At 41.0% G+C, this 20,891-nt stretch overlaps 1 protein-coding gene and 1 long non-coding RNA gene across 4 annotated transcripts in view; one reads left to right on the top strand and one right to left on the bottom strand.

Moving 5' to 3' along the window:
* The window catches only part of CTTNBP2 (cortactin binding protein 2), a 162,035-nt gene extending 143,344 nt beyond the window's left edge, over positions 1-18,691 (top strand). For 2 of the 3 annotated variants that reach the window (XM_059171670.1, XM_059171672.1), the window contains 9 exons: positions 624-776; positions 941-1,128; positions 4,422-4,600; positions 7,311-7,516; positions 8,190-8,375; positions 10,692-10,755; positions 12,421-12,553; positions 13,538-13,636; positions 17,595-18,691. In XM_059171670.1, coding sequence (XP_059027653.1) covers positions 624-776; positions 941-1,128; positions 4,422-4,600; positions 7,311-7,516; positions 8,190-8,375; positions 10,692-10,755; positions 12,421-12,553; positions 13,538-13,636; positions 17,595-17,798 — 1,412 coding nt within the window. In that variant the 3' untranslated portion in view covers positions 17,799-18,691. The remainder of the gene's footprint in view (positions 1-623; positions 777-940; positions 1,129-4,421; positions 4,601-7,310; positions 7,517-8,189; positions 8,376-10,691; positions 10,756-12,420; positions 12,554-13,537; positions 13,637-17,594) is intronic. The other variant, XM_059171671.1, reaches the window with a different exon arrangement.
* LOC131829666 (uncharacterized) lies at positions 7,395-9,859 on the bottom strand. Its single transcript, XR_009352948.1, has 3 exons — positions 9,499-9,859; positions 8,555-8,748; positions 7,395-7,531 (listed from the first exon to the last, which is right to left on the bottom strand). It is a non-coding gene; the product is annotated as an uncharacterized LOC131829666 (long non-coding RNA).
* Positions 18,692-20,891: the final 2,200 nt, after the last annotated feature.

Raw genomic sequence — 20,891 nt, 5'->3', positions numbered from 1 at the left:
ACTTGGAACTGTATTAACCGATGCCAGACTCTTCTCCAGAGTCCTCCTACTTCATCAGCAGTTAAAGAGCATTCTGATTATGTCACATCTTCGCTAACACTTTCTATCTTCAGACTTGGATTTTTAACCAGCTCATAGCAGGTTTTGTGAAAGCTTTAATCACTAAATTTTGTTTTGTTTGCTTTGTTTTAACTTTTTAAAATTAACATATAATGTATTATTAGCCCCAGGGTACAGGTCTGTGAATCGCCAGGTTTACACACTTCACAGCACTCACCATAGCACATACCCTTCCTTCCCAGTGTCCATAACCCCACCACCCTAACCCTACCCCGCCCACCAAGCAACCTTCTGTTTTGTGAGACTGAGGGTCTCTTGTGGTTTTTCTCCCTCCCAATCCCATCTTATTTCATTTTTTTCCTTATCCACCCCCCAAACCCCTCATGTTGCCTCTCAAATTCTTCATTTCAGGGAGATCATATAATTTTCTTTCTCTGATTGACTTACTTTGCTTAGCATAATACCCTCTAGTTCCATCCACGTTGTCTCAATGGCAAGATTTCATTTCTTTTGATGGCTGTATAGTATTCCATTGTATATATAAATTTTGTTTCTGACCACAGCTTGTCTGATCCCCGTGAAACAGTCTCCCATGAATAAGAAAGTCATCATCGTCTTAGAGAATTTGGAAAAATGTTCATTGTCTGAGTTACTGGGGGACTTTCTGGCCCCTCTGGAAAATCGCAGCACCGAAAGCCCCTGGATTTTGCAAAAAGGTAAAGGGAGTGGCAAGAGCTTGCCCAAAAGGAAGGCTCTGTGGGATTCTCAGCATTCTGTTGCCCAGAGTCTGAGTTGTACTTCATGTTCTTCCTTAGGCTCATTTGACTTTGTCTGTCTCATCGTATGGCTTGCTGAGGTTGGGCCATTTGGTTTGTTTTAGGAAATGGAACATCTGAGTGTTACTACTTTCACGAGAACTGCTTTCTGATGGGAACCATTGCCAAGGCCTGTCTCCAGGGCTCTGACTTGCTGGTGCAGCAGCATTTCCGCTGGGTTCAGCTGCGGTGGGACGGCGAGCCCATGCAGGGCCTGCTGCCGAGGTTCTTACGAAGGAAAGTCATGAACAAGGTAACGAACTGCAGCTGCAGCTTCTTGCCAGGAGAGGGGGTGTTAGTGTCAGGGGTGCGGGCTGGAGTTCTACCACTTACTGACCATGTGGCCTCAGCAAGAGCAAGTTTCAGATATCCCAGAGTTAAGTAAGATAACGCATATAAAACTTGACACAGTTCCTGGACTATGTTAAGTATTTAAAAAAAAAAAAAAGGAAAACAAATAGGTTTTACTGCTGTTACTAACTGTTCTCAAGGAATCTCTCCAAGTCCCAAATGCTGTAGAAGGGTATCTAAGAAAACTGATCACTTGTTTTAAGAATAGTTACTGCTTCCTTGGGGCCTTCAAAATGTTATCCATCCACTCAAGCTAGTTTTGATGTGTGACTGTTATTCTGTGCTAGAGTAAATATAAAAAAGTCACATGAAAAATTAAAATTCTTTAGCTTTTGACACATTTTCAAGAGTGAATATGACTCCTGATTATTTTGGAATAAAATATTCTGTATCCTCCCAAATAACAAAATTGGTGCTGACTAAACCTAGTACATTGCTATTTAATATTCTGAAGTTGAGTCAGGATCTGAGCATCAGGACTGACTGGAAACATTAGAGCTTGAGTTAGTAAGACTTTGTCCCGTAATCCAGCACCACTGGCCACATTTGGAAGAGACAGGATCTTCTATCACAATAGTTTGAGCTGTAAACAACGCAACACCCACTGTGTTACCTACTTGACAAAAAGGCATGTTTTCCTTCCATAATCCCTGTCTAGTGGGAGGTGTTGCTGACATCTGTTCAGCACCATGATGTCAGCTCCTGGGTCTGGGGGAGTGTTCTGAGCTCCTCTCAAGGTTGCAGGTTGTCAGCAGGACTTGAGACACGACACCTGCACCCAAGCATTTTCAAAAGTGGGAACACGGACGCCACTACAGGGAAAGAGAGCTTTGGCCTTCTCAGTGTCCTTATCCGGGAAGAAAGTATCTTTTTCTGAAACTCTCAGAGACAGAATTTCCTTGCCTGTTTCATTAATCAGAACTGGTTCTCTACCCACCCCATTGCCCCAGATTGTAGCTAGACTTACATTCCCAAGATGGAAGCGCTCCCCCAAGTCCTTGAACAAAATTCTGTGTCCATTGTGTTAGGGTATGTGGATGTGCGTGCAGTTTTGGGTGCGGGATCACGGGAGGAGAGTGGAGAGGAATAGGGAGTGGGAATGGTTTTGGTATTTCAGTAAACTATGCTTTCCAGTAGTGATGTGAATTAGTATCTGAAATTCCTAATCAGAGAAATCATCTACCCCGAGCTCTGTTAAAGTCCATTGGCTGGTCATAAATGTATGCTTTTGACCAAAGCTAGGCCATCCTGTCATGTTCACCAGTAGGAAAAATGTATGTAATGACAGTCATAGGTGGATAGCTTTGCAAATTACTGATGCCTCCGTTAGTATTATCATTAATATTTAAGTCTCTTTGCCAAAAAAAAACAAAACAAAAAAAAACCCCACATAAATAATCACAAAGGATACTAGTTTTTTTTTTCTTAAAAACTTAATTTTCTTAAAGAGCAGTTTTAGGTTACATTAAAAATGAGAGGAAGGTACCCAGATTTCCCATATACCCCCTGCTTCCCTACACGCATAATCTGCAGGACTTACCAGAATGATACATTTTTTTTTTCCACCATGGATGAACCTACATCGATAAATCGTAATCACCCAAAGCCCATAGTTTACCTAAGGGAAAAATGTGGAAGGCCTCATGAATTTGCATGTTATCCTCTGAAAAGTCCCAGTTTTGTTCTGTAGATTGACACTATTTCAGGTGAATGCACCTCTCCCACATCCAACTCACTGGTACACATAGTTTATGAAGGATTTATTTTACTTATTTTGAAAAGAAAGTTCCACGCTTTAAGCTGTGCTCTTTTCTCCACTGTTTGAGAATGGGAATGTGGGGTGTGCTGTGAAGAATAGACAGAGGGGAAGGATAATGCCTTTTGCTTACCAAGAGTCACTAGTAGTAGGTTAGTAAAACAGATTCCTTGGGTACATGTGCGGTGGGAATGAATGACTCCTGCAAAACCTCAGAAATCTTGTGACTGCAGAACAGAACCAAATCTTTGGGGGGCACTCAGACATATGCTGGCCCTTGATCACAATTTCTTCTTCCAGGTCCTGAAAGGCATATCAGAGGCCTTTCAGGACAATACCAGGCATCATACTAGTATTTAATAATCATTGTAATTGTATTAATAAATAAATAGTCAGCTGTCATTAATTGTAGCACATGATCTCATTCTTGCTGGAGGAATATCAGAGAAAAACAATTGTTCCTCTTTTGAAGAGAAGAGAAATTATAAGAGTGCCCAAAACCTCATGTAACACAGTAATACTGTTTCAACATTGCTGCTGGGATCGCTGAACCACACTTTCATTTTGAGTTGGCTAAATTATATCCCTTCAAGTAGGATATACCCATATTCATAAACTACCCCCAGTCTTAATATCATAATTACTTGGTAAAACCAAGATTTATAGGAATCCCTTTCTGGTAAAATACTGAATTAACTGCTATATCTGATTTCTAAATAATTGAAGAATATTTCTCTTAACACTAAAGAAATCTTTGTCCTTTTGTGAGCCCTCTATACTACAAAAAAGGGACTTGATTTTGTAGAACATAATTCTGAAAAGAACTGCTACCATGAGACTAGGTATATTACATACTTACATTTAAAATTGGCATGTTTAAAAATTTGAAAACGAATCTCGTTATGCCAGCAGAGCTCTGTACATTTTGATGAAGTTATTCGCATTTTAACTGAGACTTTCCTTCTAGGGAAATTTAAATTAATACAAGGTGAACAAGCCACAGATCTAGAATGGACTATCTTGTCACTTAACCAAATATTGAAATATTTAAGGTCATTCCTTGTTTCATGAAGTCAGAATCTTTTTTTAGCGCCTCCTATGTAACAAGGCCCTGTGAAGTGCTCTGTATGCATGTGAATAATAATGTCTAGCAGAACTGGTATTTAAGAATTTGTGTAAATTTTCTTAGTCTTCTTACTGCGCTTTTGTGTCTGAACACTTTCATCTCCTGTGACAAGCCACAGGTCTGTATCCCAAGGAACACACATAATTCTATGTATTAGCTGTCCCTCCTTCAGCTACCTTAGGTGGCTCAGATGCAGCTAGGGTTTTGTTTTGTAGTTTTAAATGTTTCTGTTTTTCATTTTTGACCTGTTAAAAACAAAATGAAAAGCACTGTTCTAAGCCAAGCCCCACACTGAGACTCTCTGTCTCTGCAGTTCAGAGGTCAGGTGCCCTCACCCTGTGATCCTGTGTGCAAGACCGTCGACTGGGCTCTGGCTGTCTGGCGGCAGCTCAACTCCTGCCTGGCCCGCCTGGGCACACCTGAAGCACTTCTCGGGCCAGAGTATTTCCTGTCTTGTCCTGTAGTGCCAGGACATGCCCAAGCGACAGTGAAGTAAGTGGCATTTCTCATTTACCTATTTAAAGCAGCACTGTGGCCATTTCGGGATGTGCGAGAGTGAGGAGCTCTGTGCTTCCTGTCAGAGGAGGACCGTGACTCATCTGTTGCTAAGTAGGTCCAGAGGAGACTTCTTTCTGAGGACTAGTAAATAGCGGTTTCCATCTGTTACAGAAGTTTCAAGTCCTGTTCAACATGCAGTGCGGTGTTCTCCTGGGAAAGTTTACATGGGAAAGTCATCGAGGACCCTATGACAAAACACAAAAGCTTACATTCTGTTGATGAATTAAAAAGCTTCCTCGTTGGGGTGCCTGGGTGTCTCTGTTGGTTAAGCATCTGACTCTTGATTTCAGCTCAGTTCATGAGCTCGGGCCCTGTGCACTGGGCATGGAGCCTGCTTAAGATTCTCTCTCTCCCTCTGCCCCTCCCCTCTGCTCACTCTTTCAAAAAAAAAAAAAAAGAAAGAAAGAAAAGAAAAGAAAACCCTTCCTTATTAATGAGACTTAAATAGTCGCCATGTTTTCCTTTATAACAGCTTATGGGAATAGACGTATTAGCAATAAAGTTAATGAAATAGAAAATCAAGAGGAAAAAAATGTGTCACAATCCACCTTAGTAAGTTCTGTGATTAACTGTTAGCATTGATTCTGTACTTTCTGGCATCCTGGGCAAAAGTCCGTTTTGGAAAGCAGGGCACACAAATTATCTTCTCTATTGTAACAAATGGTCAATTTCATAACAGCTAATTGGGAGAAAAGGAAGAATTACAATATTAAGATAACACAGCATTTTCTTGATAAAGATCAGGAATACATTTATTCATGTGATCATCTCTTTTTTTCATCAGTATTATGATTGAATTTAAGGCTTTTTCACATCCAGAGTCTCAGGATTCTTAGGATCTAATTTGGGCCTTTCCTGTCTGGAGCTCAGTCATTGCCAGCAACTATAGAGACTCTGCTCTGAGACGTGTACCCTACTTGCAAGCTGACAAGGTAGGCTGCTGCAGATGCAGAGGCTGGGTTGGAGGCCAAGGTCTCCCTCACTCAGGCGCAGCCCCGGCCTGTGTGTCACATGTACAGTGGTTCTCCTAGCATCTCAGGCCCTGGGTTGGGGGGTGATGGATGCTGGCTTTGCATTCCAGCTGCTGAACTCAGGAGCTTAAGAATCCCCCAGGCTCCTAAAGGGGGTGCTAGCAGATCTACCCACCATTTGCCGTGGCAGGAAAGATCACTTTCATTATGCTAGTAAGGAAACAAATCTGCCTTCTGCTCCAGGAGGAGACACTGTCTCTCTCTTCCAAGGCTGTTTGCTATACTAACTAACATCCTTGAAAAGAGAGTTGAGAACCGAAGTGAACACTCAATATGCACACATGCATATTGTCTCCCAGCAGCCATGTTCAGGAAGCACTGTTTTTTTTTTTTAAACAAAAGCGTATACCATCTTTACCTCTTAGTACCTTTAGGAGTACCTGTGCAGGTCTGATGCCTGATTTTTGTCTATATTCCCCTCTTATAGTTCCTTTTTCCTCTTGAATTACATATCATTAGACAGAAGAGAAGCTTACAATACACAGACGCTTGATACCTGGGTAAGAGTTTTAACAGTCTTGAAAGGCTTATGCCAGTATGTAATAGCTTTGAAAATTTCGTTATAGCAGGAGATGTGGTTTAGCTTCTACAGCCTTGAAACTAGTGTTTTTTTAAAGTTGCAACAAAGGAATTTTAATTGCTGTTGGATGCCCCAAACTTGGGTAAAGTCCCACTGCTACAGCTGTTACTACAAAGAGTCCATCTGGGGAGACAGCTGGTGACCCCATCCCTGCTCTGCAGAGCTAAGCACACCCACAGGCAGACACTAAGCCTTTGCCTTGGGGTAGACAGATTTCATTTGCCACAGAGTACAAGATCTACACCAATTTCAGAAATACTAAAATATATGCATCTTAGTAAGGACATAGGGCAAATAAGTTTAAGCTATGTATACATCAGTTTCCAGGAGATCTTTTTTCTAGACCTCTGCCTATAAATTTACTTTCCCTTCCATGTATTTTATTTATGCATTCATTCAACATATACTTAAGCATTGATTCCTGCTCTCCGTGATCTTAGAAGGTAAAAGGAAAGACACGTAAACACTCTTCTTTGTAAAACATCGTATTTTTTTTTTTCAAGATTTTATTTATTTGACAGACATAGATCACAATGAGGCAGAGAGGCAGGGGGCGGGGAGGGTAAGCAGGCTCCCTGCTGAGCTGAGAGCCTGATGCAGGGCTTGATCCCAGGACCCTGGGTTCATGACCGGAGCTGAAGGCAGAGGCTTTAACCCACTGAGCCACCCAGGTGCCCCTAAAACATCATATTTTTGAGGCAAAGTCAAACATCTTTGATACTGGATAATTGCACTTTTTTATTTGAAAGACGTCATTTATTAAAAAGAGAATGCAAGCCGGGGGAACTGGAGAGGGAGAAGCAGACTCTCCTCTGAGCAGGGAGCCCGAAGCGGTGCTCAATCTCAAGACCCTGAGATCTGAGCCCAAGGCAGCTGTCTAACTTTGCCACCCAGGCACCCCAATTGCACTTATTTCGAATCTACCTAGGAAAGTTAGTGTATCTGTAGAAACACTTGTGTTTTTTCCACGTTCTTCAAACCAGTCCTTTGTGGTGTGACTGGGCCTCACTGCCAACCGCCCTTCTCTTGCAAGGTGGATGGCTAAGCTGTGGAATGCTGTCATCGCACCCAGAGTTCAAGAAGCAGTATTGTCAAGAGCCTCTGTGAGAAGACAGCCGGGCCTGGGGCTGACAGCCGCCAGAAGCCGCCCGAGCCAAGGGCAGCAGGCTGTGGTTAAAGCGGCTCTCAGCATCTTGCTCAATAAGGCGGTGCTGCATGGCTGTCCCCTTCAGAGAGCAGGTACGTGGGCTGGTGCTGGGAGGGGAGGGAAGGAAAGTCACTCGTACATAATACTTGTTTGAATTCGTTTCAAGAGAGCTCTTCTTTCTCTCTTCGTAAGTAAAGAAATTACCTCGATCTTAATGTACATTTGACACCATTGTCCCAGAACTTTAAAAAATTTTTTTATTTGCCTTTCCTCCTAAAAATTCTTTTATTTAAATTCAGGTAACATATAATGTATTGTTATTTTCAGATGCAGAGGTCATGGATCCATCAGTCTTGTATTACACCCAGTGCTCACTACATCACGTGCCCTTCTTACTGCCCATCACCAGTTACCCCATCCCCCACCTCCCCTCCAGCAACCCTCAGGTTTTTTTCCTATGATTAAGAGTCTCCTATGGTTTGTCTCCCTCTCTGGTTTCAGCTTTTCCCCTATGATCCTGTTTTGTTTCTTAAATTCCACATATAAATGAGATCATAGGAGAACTTGCTTTTTAAATTATTGGCTCAATAATTCCAGATCTCCAAGTACAGTTGGCTGAGTCACAACATCCCTGCTAGGATAGTAAGCACAGCCATGATTTTGAAGAGTCTTTCCTGGAGAATTGCAATTGTTCTGTTTTACTTGACTGTGAAACCACATGATCACGGCCTTCTTTTTGGCAAAACACGATTTGTATTGTTTCAGATCTGGACCAGCACGTAGCTGATTTCAAAGGAGGAGCTTTCCCTTTATCTATAGTCTCAAGCTACAACAGCTGTAGCAGAAAGAAAGGAGAGAGTGGGGCCTGGAGAAAAGTGAGCACCAGTCCTCGCAAGAAGTCTGGCCGCTTCTCTCCACCGTCCTGGAGTAAGCCGGGCCCGAGCGAGGAAGGTAAGTGAGGCGGCTGTTCTGCCAGGACGAACGTGGGCACTCGCCCTCTGCTTTCGGAGGGAAGGTGTGCTTATACTTTTCTCACTATGCATTCCACAAAGTTGAGTTTTTCAATGCATATTTTCATGGAATGAATAGGGTAGTAGGTACATTTCCAAAAATATCTGGGAGCCCCGTACCTGGGAAATAATCGTTGGTTTGTGGCATCCACCATCAAATCGATGTAATACAACAGTTGTACTTCGGCATTGTTTTCTCCTTTTCTGGGTCCTCTCTGAGCCAGCCTTCAATTTTTTAAAGTATATATATAGAGAGATGTCTGATCCCAGTGTAAGGCCTTCAAGAGTGAATCCGTTTTACACATTTCTTTCTCCTGTAAAGACAGCAAACACAAAAATCCCTGCCCTCTTAGGATTTACATTCTCCTAGACTTTTAAACTGATTCAGTATAATGAAACATCCTCTCTGAGAAAAAGTTTTCAACTTTTCAACTATCAAGTTTTCAACAAGATAAAAAATGTTTATCTCTGATGTTAGACCTATTCTTTTTGGCTTTGTTAATAGGGTAAATTGTCTTCCCTACAGGAAATCCATATTTAAATAAGGATGAAAAGATGTTCCAAGCTCATACGCATTGTACATTTATTTCTCCTAGATGTAATTTTGGGTCTTCAGGAGGCCCTCTCATCCCCAACATACCCTGTTATGTATAATTTCATGCCCACTTTATAGAAGTAGAGTTTCTAAAAGAGAATATGCTAAAAATCTTAAAACATGAAAACTTGCTTTTGTTCATTCATGCAGACGTCTTCATACTTAAAAATCCATAAAATGCAAGCTTAATATTAACACATGCAGTTTTGAATTACCCCATGCGTGTGAACTGTGATTTTTTTTTTTTAATGATTGAATGGAAAGTCACTGAATGAGAGCTTACTTATAAAAACATAGCAGTCACCTTAAAAAAGTATAATAGGACATATTTTGATTCTAAGAGCTTGTCCTGACTTCCCAGAGTTAGAGTGTTGGATCCAGGGAGTAGAGTCATTACATGTCAGCCCCCTCCTATGGCCTAGAGACTCCCAGAGTGACATCTGCAGTAAGGATTGTACCTTCCACTTACTTGTTTATTCCTCTGTGTAGTGCAAAAGAGCTCTCAGATAAGGATTAGCGTCTCCATTTCCAGGTAGCAAGACTGAGGTTCAGAAACTGTTGGCTCTCTGTCCCTATCACCTCTCCTGGCACCATGGGGATCCACAATCCATGTTTTTGCTTCTTGCAAGTTTGATGCTGTTTTCCTCCATCCATGCCCCTGTAATCCCATATAAGCACTCAGATATGGGATACCCAACCAGAGCCCAACCAGGCTCTTCACTATCATTTCTGAGTTTATTACAATTATCTGTAGGGTTTAAGACCAGCCTCTGGCTTGAGCCAAATAATTATCTAAACAATATGCATTGTCAGTGTATACAGTAGAGTTGACAAAAGCAATAAAGTGAATATGAATTTACAATAACATCAAGTCCAACTCAGAAAACTTATGTAAAATAGTAAAAAGTTAAATTACTGAATATAAATATAAAATCATTTATAATTTCATATTTTAGAACTATTTGATATATCAAATAAATTCTTAGAAATAAGAAACCACATTCAAAAGATAAAATTGTATGTAACTAGGATATTTAATTTTTTATAATGTTAAGTTTTTAATCCCAATAATTACATTTGATATTACACAGTTTGGGTTGATACTGGTTTGAAGCCATTATTTATCAAAATAGAAACCACTTTGCATTCTACACTGGTAACTATGGGTTATCATAAAGTTCAATGAAGACAAAGCCTCTTTTTCTCCTGACCCAAAACAGAAAGGCTATGATGATGGCAAGTCATGGGCTTCAGGAGACAGGGACCAAGCCCGGGCACCTGTCCGGTCATTAGGGAAATCTGTGAGCCACCCTTTCTGACAACAAAAATATGGGCAAAGAAATCAGTATAGAGATGGTCTCTGATGATCTCTTCCTGAAGATATATTAAAATCAACTGTTCAAAACCATTCTTTAGAGATAATTTGTGCTAGCAGCATTCATATAATTTTAGAAGAGGGACCATTTACTTATAAAAGCAATCCCTGTGCAGGGAGCTCTATCCAGTGCCACTGCCCTGAGGAGAAAGTCCCCAAGAGATGGATTCAGTCCCAAAACAGTATCAAACAGAGTCCAAAGTCTGTTTCTTTTAAATGCAGAGTTCAAGATGCACAGGGACAATGATTGATTCTATTGAAAATGATGACATTTTTTCTTTAAACAGGTATTAAAGTTAAAGCTATATCTCAGCTGAATTATAACAGAAATGCTTCTCTGTCAAAACAAAAGTAAGTTTCCCTTTAACTTCTACAAATAAAACCTGTATTGTTTGCTTTATCTATAATGCTGTTAATATGTTTGTTTTTTTTTAAAAAGTTCTTTCAAATGCTGGTGTTAAACTGAAATCTAATGAATGAATGTGTAATGGTGGGAAAAGTTTCCCTTGTAGGTTCTTTGGTCTAATAATCAAACTGACATATAAGACAAAGTGCCAGGAGAAAAATGAGTTTGAGTTCCTGGGTCTGGGAGTACCAAAGGTAAGAGACTCAAGGGCCAGTCACGCAGTTGAGGTTTATGTTCCCATCCCGAGCTAAGGAATGGTATAGAGGCTTGGGGCTTCAAGGCAGAGGGGCTGATCCACAGGAGAGGAAGAGCAGATGCTTGGCCTGCCAGACAGGTGGGTATTTCAGATAAAAAACTTAGCTCTGGAAGTAGCTCTTTATAAATTCTAAATCCTCTTCGGTACTTAAGGGAGAGGTAAGTTTTCCTTGAGTCATCTGGATCTTGATTGACTTCAGATCAAAATAACCCACAGGCCAAAGTGACACATTTGGGGATAGCTTATTCTCCCCTTCATATCAAATCTAAAAAAAAAATTCTTTAAGCTTAATATAACTTAACATAAAACTTTTTTTCCTTTTAGTTTGTTGAAAAGGTTAGAAATACTAAATGCTGTTGACACCACCTTTGGGATTTTGGGTCACTGATTCCTGTATTTGGATCTCAATTTTCACAGCTTAGAGACTATGACTATATGTATTACACGGGCCAAATTTTCTTATAGACAGAGAAACAGCCACAACCTTCCTTATAACACCAGTGCTATGATGTCCTCTTATGGATAGGTGACTTTTATACCCACAGTAGAGAAAACAAAAAGGGCTTCATTTTTTTAATCAAACTTGATCATTAATGATTTGCCATAAAGATACGATAAAATCCTCCATTTGTGAACTTTTATAAACAGGTTTTAGATGACCAATATTTTAAAATGAAACATGGTTTTAGGTGCTGAGTGTTTAAAGTGATCATTTTATTATGTTTCTCCTAGGGAATTATTTCAGCTTACAAATTTTGAGATGCAGAGGATAATCTGGTTAATCATAGAACGGAGATGTTTGGGCACTGTATAAATAGCTCTCCGTTGTAACCCAATAAAGTGTGTGTCCTGTAACCCATAAAGTGGACAGGTACCCTTTAGAACCAAGTTCACAGAATTGCAGAAGGGAGAAGTGTAAAGAGAGAGAAGGTGGATAAAGGAAACCATAACACACGTTTCTTTCGGCCAGGCGAACGGCTGAAGCCATTCTAGAGGGCGGCTTATGTAATTTCCCCAGTAATTCTATCATATTGATTACCCAGAAACTGAAGTGTTATGGGAAGCAAAGAAAAAGAAAGAAAATGTGACCATGGCCATGTTGCTAGTAAGTGGTAGAGCCAAGTTTGTTCTGGGATATCACACTGCCCCTTACTTACCCAGTGTTTCATGTCTTAGTTTCATTTAGACTTGGAGAGAGGGAAGGAAAGGAGACTGGAATATTCTAAACCAAGTAGATTTCTCCATGAATAAAATTTTGAGCAGGAGATCCCGAAATCCTGTGAGTGAATTTTGCCATCAAATGACAGATTCTTTTATAGGATATTTAAAAACTCTTTTCTGAACTTTGTATTAGGTCTTTAGAGAACGATCTATCATTGACATTGAATTTGGAACAGAGACTCTCTCTGGGTTCAGATGATGAAGCAGACCTTGTCCAGGAACTGCAGAGTATGTGCTCCAGCAAATCTGAATCTGACATAAGCAAGGTAAGCAGCCCAGAGGGGTTAAGACACAGTTTGGCTCCCCGACCAGGAAAGATACCCTAGAGCCAGAGCCTAACACACATTTCCACCCAGAAAGAAATTCCTGATTGACTACTATGGCTAATCAAACCCTCCTTGCCTTGCTTAGGAAAGCCCCTTTTTCCAAAATATCTTTTATATAATAAAGAAGTTGTGAAGTACAGCCTGTGTTCTGTAACTCCTCTGAAAGACCGGAAATTAAAATCGCATGTTGATTGCATTAGCTCAAATTACACCTTCCCTAGGCTTTTCTTCCTTTTGTTTTCTCTACTGTGGGTATAAGAGTCACCTATCCATAAGAGGTCATCACAGCACTCATGTTATAGACAGAGAAACAGCCACAGCCTTCCTTGCAAGAAAATTTGGCCTGTGTAATACATATAGTCTCTAATCTATGAAAATTGAGATCCAAATAGAGGAATCAGTGACCCAGAATCTCAAAGGTGGTGTCAGCAGCATCGATTTCAACTTGCTTTGGCACTCTGTCAGCTGTAGCAAATTGAACCAGACATCCTTCACCAATGCCTTTTACTTGATAGGAAGGATAAGAAGGCAGTTACAATGTAGAGGTTCCACGGAAACGCTTGCATCCTAATCTCTGGGACACAGGTAAATTGACAGCCTAGTATAACCTTGCCAGAAATGAGCTAAAATATTTACACAGTGGAAAAACAAGGTAATGATTAGACTCTTACAATTTTGCCAGGACAGTTTCTTTTTTTTTCTATAGGGCTCGTCTGGTCATCTTTTGATTTAGAGATAATTTCTTACGCATTTTCTTATAGTTTCACTTAAAGCCTTGGAGTCTGTTGTGAGTAGTCCAGGCCTTGAGGGTGTGCTCATAGAGCTCCTGAGGGTCAGAGAAAAAGGTAACAGAGATTTTCTGTAGTGACTTTAAGTTGTGCCTTGAGTGTGTACCTGTGACTTGATAATTGGTCATTTTTCCAGATTGCTGATTCCAGGGATGATTTAAGGAGGTTTGATAGTCCAGGGAACAGCCCTGCCTTTTCAGCAACTGTTAATCCAAGAATGCCAGTGTCACCGAAGGTAAGTGCCCGTTTTCCTGCAAAATGAGACAAAAAAGGATTGCTATGGAATGGACTTCCCAAATCTTCTTTCGGTGTGAATCATGAATTATATTTCAGCCACAGCTGTGAAAAGAGAAGTAAAGGTAAGTGTATTCAGTAGTTAATCAAGGTTAGAAAGATCACTGTTTATTAGATAATAGCTTAGAAGAATGATGTACAAAAGTATAATGTATGACTTCTGTCTTGGTTCTTCTATTTTAAAATATATTCATTTGAGAACCTTTAAATTTTCCTGCATTTTAGAATTCTAACAGGCTAAATAATGTAAAGTCCTTTTAGGGGTGCCTGGGCGGGGGCTCAGTCAGTTAAGCATCTGCCTTCAGCTCAGGACCTGATCCCAGGGTCCTGGGATCAAGGGCTGCTTTGTGCTCCCTGCTCTGTGGGGAGGCTGCATCTCCCTCCCCCTGCTTGTACTCTCGTCAAATAAGTAAAAATCTTTTTTTAAAAAAAAGTCCTCCTTCAAAAAGTTCAGTGTCTTAACTTGCCATAGCATGCATTGGTTTCCATGTGGTACTTTCCTTTAAAAACAAGTCAGAATGGCAAGTGGCAGAGCCAGGATTTCAATAGGCTTCATGAACGTCTCAAGATAACTTCTATGATTGGTTAATCAGTGCCAAGAGATGGCCCAGCGTGGTACTCCTGGGTGAACAGGAAGAATATAATGACTTCTTACCCAGTAGTAATTTTGTGAGAATGCAGATTTCACAGAGGCATTTAGTAAGAGGTGGTCTGTTCACCCAGTCACATGGAGTGTGTGGTTCACATCCTGTTCTCAACCTCTCCTGTGGCGGCTTAGGAAGACCTGGGATGGGGAGGGTTGCAGAGGGAAGAATGATGAAGTGAGCATGCTGAGACTACTAAATTATTCATCAGCTGCTCACCACAGCCCTGTTCTCCCACTGCTTCCTGAGCTTCTAGTCCCAATTAGTTACATGTGAGCGGTAGGTTTTGGGGGAAGAAAGAAGGTGGGAAGCACTGGCAAGGCTGAGATCCCAGATGAAAAATACATAACATGATGGTCTGTGAAGAACATCACCTTCCTTGCTCACACTATCACCATGTCTGTCTCCCCGACTGGGAACTGTTTAGAAAGCACGGCAGACACATAATTTGGAGAGCATGTAAGGGACAGTGACCTAAGGAGGGGATGTGGAGTCCCCATTGTGAATTCTGGCTGGAATACCTTTTGGTCAGGAGCTGCCCCACCTGAACATATTTCTTGGGCCCCCAGGACCACTCTTTAGGGTTCTTGCGGAACAGTCAGTCCATGCAAAGGCCACAGAGGTGTGGAAAGAACCCCGAACCACTATTTCTCCACAGGGCCAAGCGACTTTCCTACATAAAAATGTTGACTGGTAGTGACCAACTGGCATTGTTTAAATATCTAATGGAGACAAGGTTTCGTACTCCTGTTTGTCTGTCACAGTACGGGTTGCCCCAAGAAGGTACTGTCCACAAAATACAGTACTGAAAGTGGGCTATGCTCAGGGAACTCAGGACAGCATTGTTTTAAAAAGAGGCCTTTAAAAACACATGTCCTTTTACACTGTCTGGGCTCTTACAAAGGCATCGTGGGGTGGGGCTGAGGTAGGTATTAGGACAGTTCCCTCTGCTTCGCAGCGCACTGAACACAGGTGGAAGGGCTCCTCTAGGGCGAGGAGGTGTCTTTCTCAGAACCTGCCAGCAGAGGGCAAAGTAACACATTGGACAGCCTTCTGAAACTTGGCAGGCTTATTTCTTTTCTATCCTGATAAACTCAGCTAGCATTTCTTGGTTAGATGCCCGGTTTCTTCTGTTATCAGGAAGTAATTCTTTTTAAAGAGCTCTCTGGGCTAGTTGCAATCACTTTCAACAGTCATCATTTCTCACAACAGAATTCCTTACTGCTCCAACAGTAAGGGAAAGTAGTGGGGTGTATTAATCTGGTGGCAGGTTAGCCTTCTAAATTAAAAACAAATGCCCATATTTAAATCACGAATACAACAGATGCTGATATGTTTTCTTCTCATGGAAACCAAATGACTCCCTGAAAGCAAAAGTTCCCATCTTTGCATAATGAAATCCACTTGAGGATTTTGTTTTTAAACCCCAGTGACCAGATCATGCTCCCCACCGTCTCTAGAGGTTCTGATATAATTGGTGTGAGGTGCAGCCTGCACTTTGGGGTGTTTAAAAGCTCACTGGTGATTTTGAGGTGCGGCCAGTGCTCTAAGACAGCTTTGATCTGGCCCTCCATTTTGTCCAGCCTCAAAGATCCACCTCACTGCCATTTTCTCTACAGTGTTTCCCAAACTGGCCCCGACTTCCCCAGTTAGAGAGCAGGGATTATAGTATCCTCCTAGTTTGTAGCTGTGAGTCAATATTAAATGAATGAATTGCTCTAATTTAACAATATTACTTTAAAATTTAATTTAGGTGCCGTACCTTTCTGTACAAACTAGTAGTTATCAAATGTTGTACATATTAAGCTCAAAGATAAGTAACATTCTGTGTTTAATAGAACTTTTGGGTTGTAGCCCAGAAAGCATGAACACCCCAGGGTCTCATAGTCCCAGGCTCTCGTACTGCTCAGCCTTAGGGAGAACACCTCAACACCTGGGCTTAGCTGCTCCAGGGCAGGAATGTCCCTCTGTGTTTCAGTCACGGGCCCTGTTTTACAGTCCCAGCCTTAATGGTCCCTGGTCGTCAAGAAGGCAGAGCAGTTCTCAACACCCCAAGTACGTTTAGCTTCTTGTTTACTTCATGTCAGCATTTCCTGTCTCAGACCATGAAGATACGCCACCAGCCCACCCCTCGCCTTCATGGTGCAGATGATGAGGTGAAGCAGCAAAGAATGCCATGTATCAGCTTTTCTCTCTCTGAGCCCTGACACTTCGAGATTTCCCTCCCTCTGCTCAGAAATTGTGTATACCATCCAGCTGGCTTTACTACAATATGCCATTTCTTCTAAATATACTGTATGTGTTGAGTTTCCTGGTGTTTTAGACCAAATTATAAGTGGGACTTGGTTTTACTAGGCCCAGCGCTAAGTTCCATTTTCTTGATTTAAGAACATACCCAGGAGAATGCACTTGCCAGGGGAGTGAGTCCACACAGTTACTTTCCTTTCTTACTTACTTTTCCTTTAAAAGCCACATTAACTGTTTTGCCTGTTAAATTCTAGTTTTACATTGTAAAGCATTTAATGGTCACATTACTGTTTAGTTGCATTAAAGGAGAGAAAGTCAGGATGAACTGCTTGAGAGGCATGGGGAGCAGCTCACAGAGGAGGCCTTCCTTCATGTGGGTTGGTTGGCGGAATTTTAGACACTCTAGAGGGCAAACATCTTGAGCGGAAGATGGGAGCCTGAGATCCGGCCCAGTGTCATCACTCTGAGACTGGGGACGAATGTCACCTGTGCAGCTCTGCAGCTGTGGGCAAGCCTTGATGCCCTAGAAGGGAAGCCCCATTGTCAGAGCACGCATGTTCTCTGCTCTAGGAGAAACCACCAGAGCAGGGTTCCTGTCTTGTAGTTCAACTGCTAACACATATTTTTTGAGCACTTACTGTGTAGTGTCGAAAAGTTAGGTGACTCACCGGAGGTGATAGACTTCAGTGTTGTGCAGCTCCTGACAGAGACAGCAGCTCTGGCCAATCCAGTTTGGGGATGTCTTCGGGGCTAGGACTTCAGGAAGCTCACAGACTCCGACATTCGATTCGTGGAGTCTTGAGGCCATGAAGGGCCTAAATGAAAATCAGGTGGAGGGTCTGGAGGAAGCTAATCCTTTAGCCTCTCCTCTCCGTAGGCTGCTGTTTGGTTTTGCAGGAGAAACTCCTCTGTGCTGGGGCAGAGACCCAGAGCAGGAGGAAAGAACTGCTGCGAGCCGTTGGCAGCCAGGTCAGACATGACCGGCTTGTTCTGTTCTCTTCTCTCCAGGAGGTCAGTCCTTTCAGCAGCCACCAACCGACCGAATGCAGCAACAGTCAGTCAAAGATGGAGTTGGGTGTTTCAAGAGTTAAATCTTTTCTTCCTGTTCCTAGAAGTAAAGTCACCCAGTGTTCCCAGAACACCAAAAGAAGCAGCAGCAGCAGTAATACAAGGCAAATAGAAATCAACAACAACTCAAAAGAAGAGATCTGAAACTTCCACAAAAACGAACAAGTAGAAAAACCAAACAAATAGGCCTGCCTACAATCGTCTCACTCTTAACTTCTGTATATTTCACACAGAAAACAAGGATAAGATGTAAATACCTTTAAATGAAGGCAATGTTTTCACTGTAATATAAAGTATGAGTGCGGGACCACTATTCAATTTTTTTTGTAAAGAATGTATTTATAACCAACGTTTTTGGTTTTTTTTTTTTCTTTTTTCTTTCCAATTCTGTAGGATTGAACTTCAATACCAGGAGGTGATGCCAACTTTTCAAGTAGTTTTATAATAGAAATATTGTAATAGTTTTAATCCACATATTCAGGGGTACTAGAACTGTCAGTGTACTGTATATGTATATATATGTATATATGTATATTTAACAAAGTCCAGGAACCATGTTGCATACATGTTATAAAATGTACATGGTCTTTTAAATAGAGATCATAACTTTATGTTCACTTGAATGACTAGAATGAGGCAATAACAAATCATTTCTAAACAGTTACTTTCCATTAAAAGCCATATTAAGTATTTTGCCTGTTAAATTCTAGTTTTACATTTTAAATCTTTTAATGGTTACATTGCTGATTGGTTGCATTATGTATATTTATGCTTATGAGTTTGCATTATGACTCCTATAAAATATGAAATTATATAATGCAATAAAAGTGTTATCTTTCTTACAAAAGTTTTGTACCTAAGTGAATATAAAACTGCAAATGCTTCAATAAATTAATTTAGAATTAACTCCCTTTTCGATTTAATTCTAGTAGCACAACTGGTAAAAGTTGATAATATTTTCTGGAAGTGTTTCTTCAAAAATTACTAAGGAAATGACATATACAACTCAAAGTTAAAATGCTTTGATGTCAATAAAATATTGAATTAGTGAAACAATTTTGCTGTAGTTTCTATCTATAGCTCTTAGTAGTTTATCCATGCAATGGAGATTTGTGTTCAGGTATAATATGTGTTCTCCCTGTTGGTATTTCACTAGCTGTTCACAGAAACGCCCATCCCTGTTAGAAAGTGTTAAATAAAAAGTTTAAGTGGAGGTCTAAGAGTTAGGTGTTCAGTGAACAAAACCTCTTTTTCTCTCATAAATATCCCCTAAAAGGTATGATTTTGTACCAAGAATTATTTACTTGTCTAAGACTAGTATAAGCCCTCTCTTGACCAGAATGGCTACTTACATTGAAACACACACATATACACTGATACTATTGAACTTTTCAAAAAGATCTGCAAGTATCTTAATGGGTGGTTAAGATTATGCCACAAGGGGTGAATCAGAGAAGATCTAACAGGGAAGAACTCGATTCCAACACGTGTCGGCCTTCTGCCTGGGCTTCGTCTGAACAGGGCAAATCCTGGGGGTGTTCAGCTCTGACCTCTGCTCAGGGAAGGGTGCGGGGTATAGGGGGTGGGACTAGAGCAAGGGACAGAGGGTGGAGAGCAGAAAGAGGCCAAGGGAACTAGTCTTAGGCTTCAACACACTAACTCCTTTGAGCTGGACTCAAATTCTTAGTGCTGTGGTGGCATTTGATAACTACTCTCCTGTTTTCACAGACACTGAAGAACGCTCCCCAAATCAGAGACCAGGACACCTAGATGGAGGTGGCTCTGAGGAGTGCTTCCTCCCACTTAGGTACGCCTGCTCAGAGGACATCCATTTTGAATTCCCAAGTATTCTATTCTATCTTAGGGCTTCTCTGAAACTAAAGATCCCATTAGACTACTCAGGCACCAGAGAAAACCAAACCAAATTCAAAATGCGCGATGAAGAGAGCTTACAGTGACTGATCCGTCCAGCTTCGATCTGTCAGGATCACTCTGCGTGCAGACTGCAAGTGGTCTAAAGAGGTCATTTAGCTCAGGGTCTTTCAGAATAAAGGTAGAGATCTAATGGATCATTATATCAATTTAGTGAGTCACAACTAGCAGTTTTTAAAAGTAGAATGGAAAGTGTCAGTATGTCATAGTGTCTGTCAATCCAAGTAAAAACAGTTTATGACGCTTTTATTTCCATGACGTACATGTAAACATGAATGTGCTGGGCTGAGATGTGAGGCATAGTTTCCTGCAGGTCATGGCCACAAATTTTTCAAAGTCAATACAATATAAGGGCGCCTATTGGCGGCGGGGGGTGGGGGGGTGTGGTTAGCGTGGGATAAGAAGGTCTTTGATGATCAACTGCCCTGGGGCTGAATTAAGCACTGCCAGGTCTTGGCTGGCTGGTCTAACTCAAGTTACTTAATTTCTTTAATGCAGTTTTCTCAGTAGGAGGCTAGGGAGGGTCATGACAACACTGCAAGTTGTTCGCGAGCATTAAATGAGGTAACACAAGGGTTCCTACTCCTCCCCCTCTTCCTAAAATAAGGGATCTTACATCTCCTTGTGACGTTCCAACATCTTTTCAAAGTATAATCAGTTCACAAATACTGAGGGTTTAAAATCTGATGCTCATAATAGAGCTACAAGTGTATGAAACAAGTGAGAGATATGTAATTGGAAATTATTAACTATAAAATACACTGGCAATTTCCATTTTCCTTTTATGTGAACTTGAAGGTGTCTCCAAAATAGACTACCTTATTTTGCAGTTGTTTACATAAAAGAAAACAAGGAGAGACTTCACAAAAGCTGATTAAGTAGCCGATCTTGAGAGACACAAGGTTGAATTTTTAAAAATGCAATCTTTTTTTCTTTGTAGTTAATACCTAATAACTGAAAATCAAGTTCAGTTGGCTAGCCCTAGCCATCACCTGACTTAGTCACCGGTTATGAACAATTATGACCCATTATAGCAAAGTCAGTCTCTGAAGTTATGGGATACTTTCTGAATTCTATGCTGCCCCTTTTACAAGATCCATTTTTCTCAGGGAACATTCCACAAATATTAAAAGAGTAAATCAGTGAACTTTGTTTGGTTTGGACTATAAACAAATATGTTTAGTTGCAGACTAAGATGTCTGTTGAATGTTAATTAAAGGGGACTATGGAAATACATTGAGAACAGATATGCAGTTAATGGTGAAGGTGACACTGGAATATCAGGAGCCATGGCCTCAAATTCTG

The sequence above is a fragment of the Mustela lutreola genome, chromosome 4 (genome assembly GCF_030435805.1).
Source record: "Mustela lutreola isolate mMusLut2 chromosome 4, mMusLut2.pri, whole genome shotgun sequence".
NCBI lineage: Eukaryota > Metazoa > Chordata > Mammalia > Carnivora > Mustelidae > Mustela > Mustela lutreola.
Note: the sequence above shows the minus strand (reverse complement) of the source record. Positions and strands in the feature narration are given on the sequence as shown.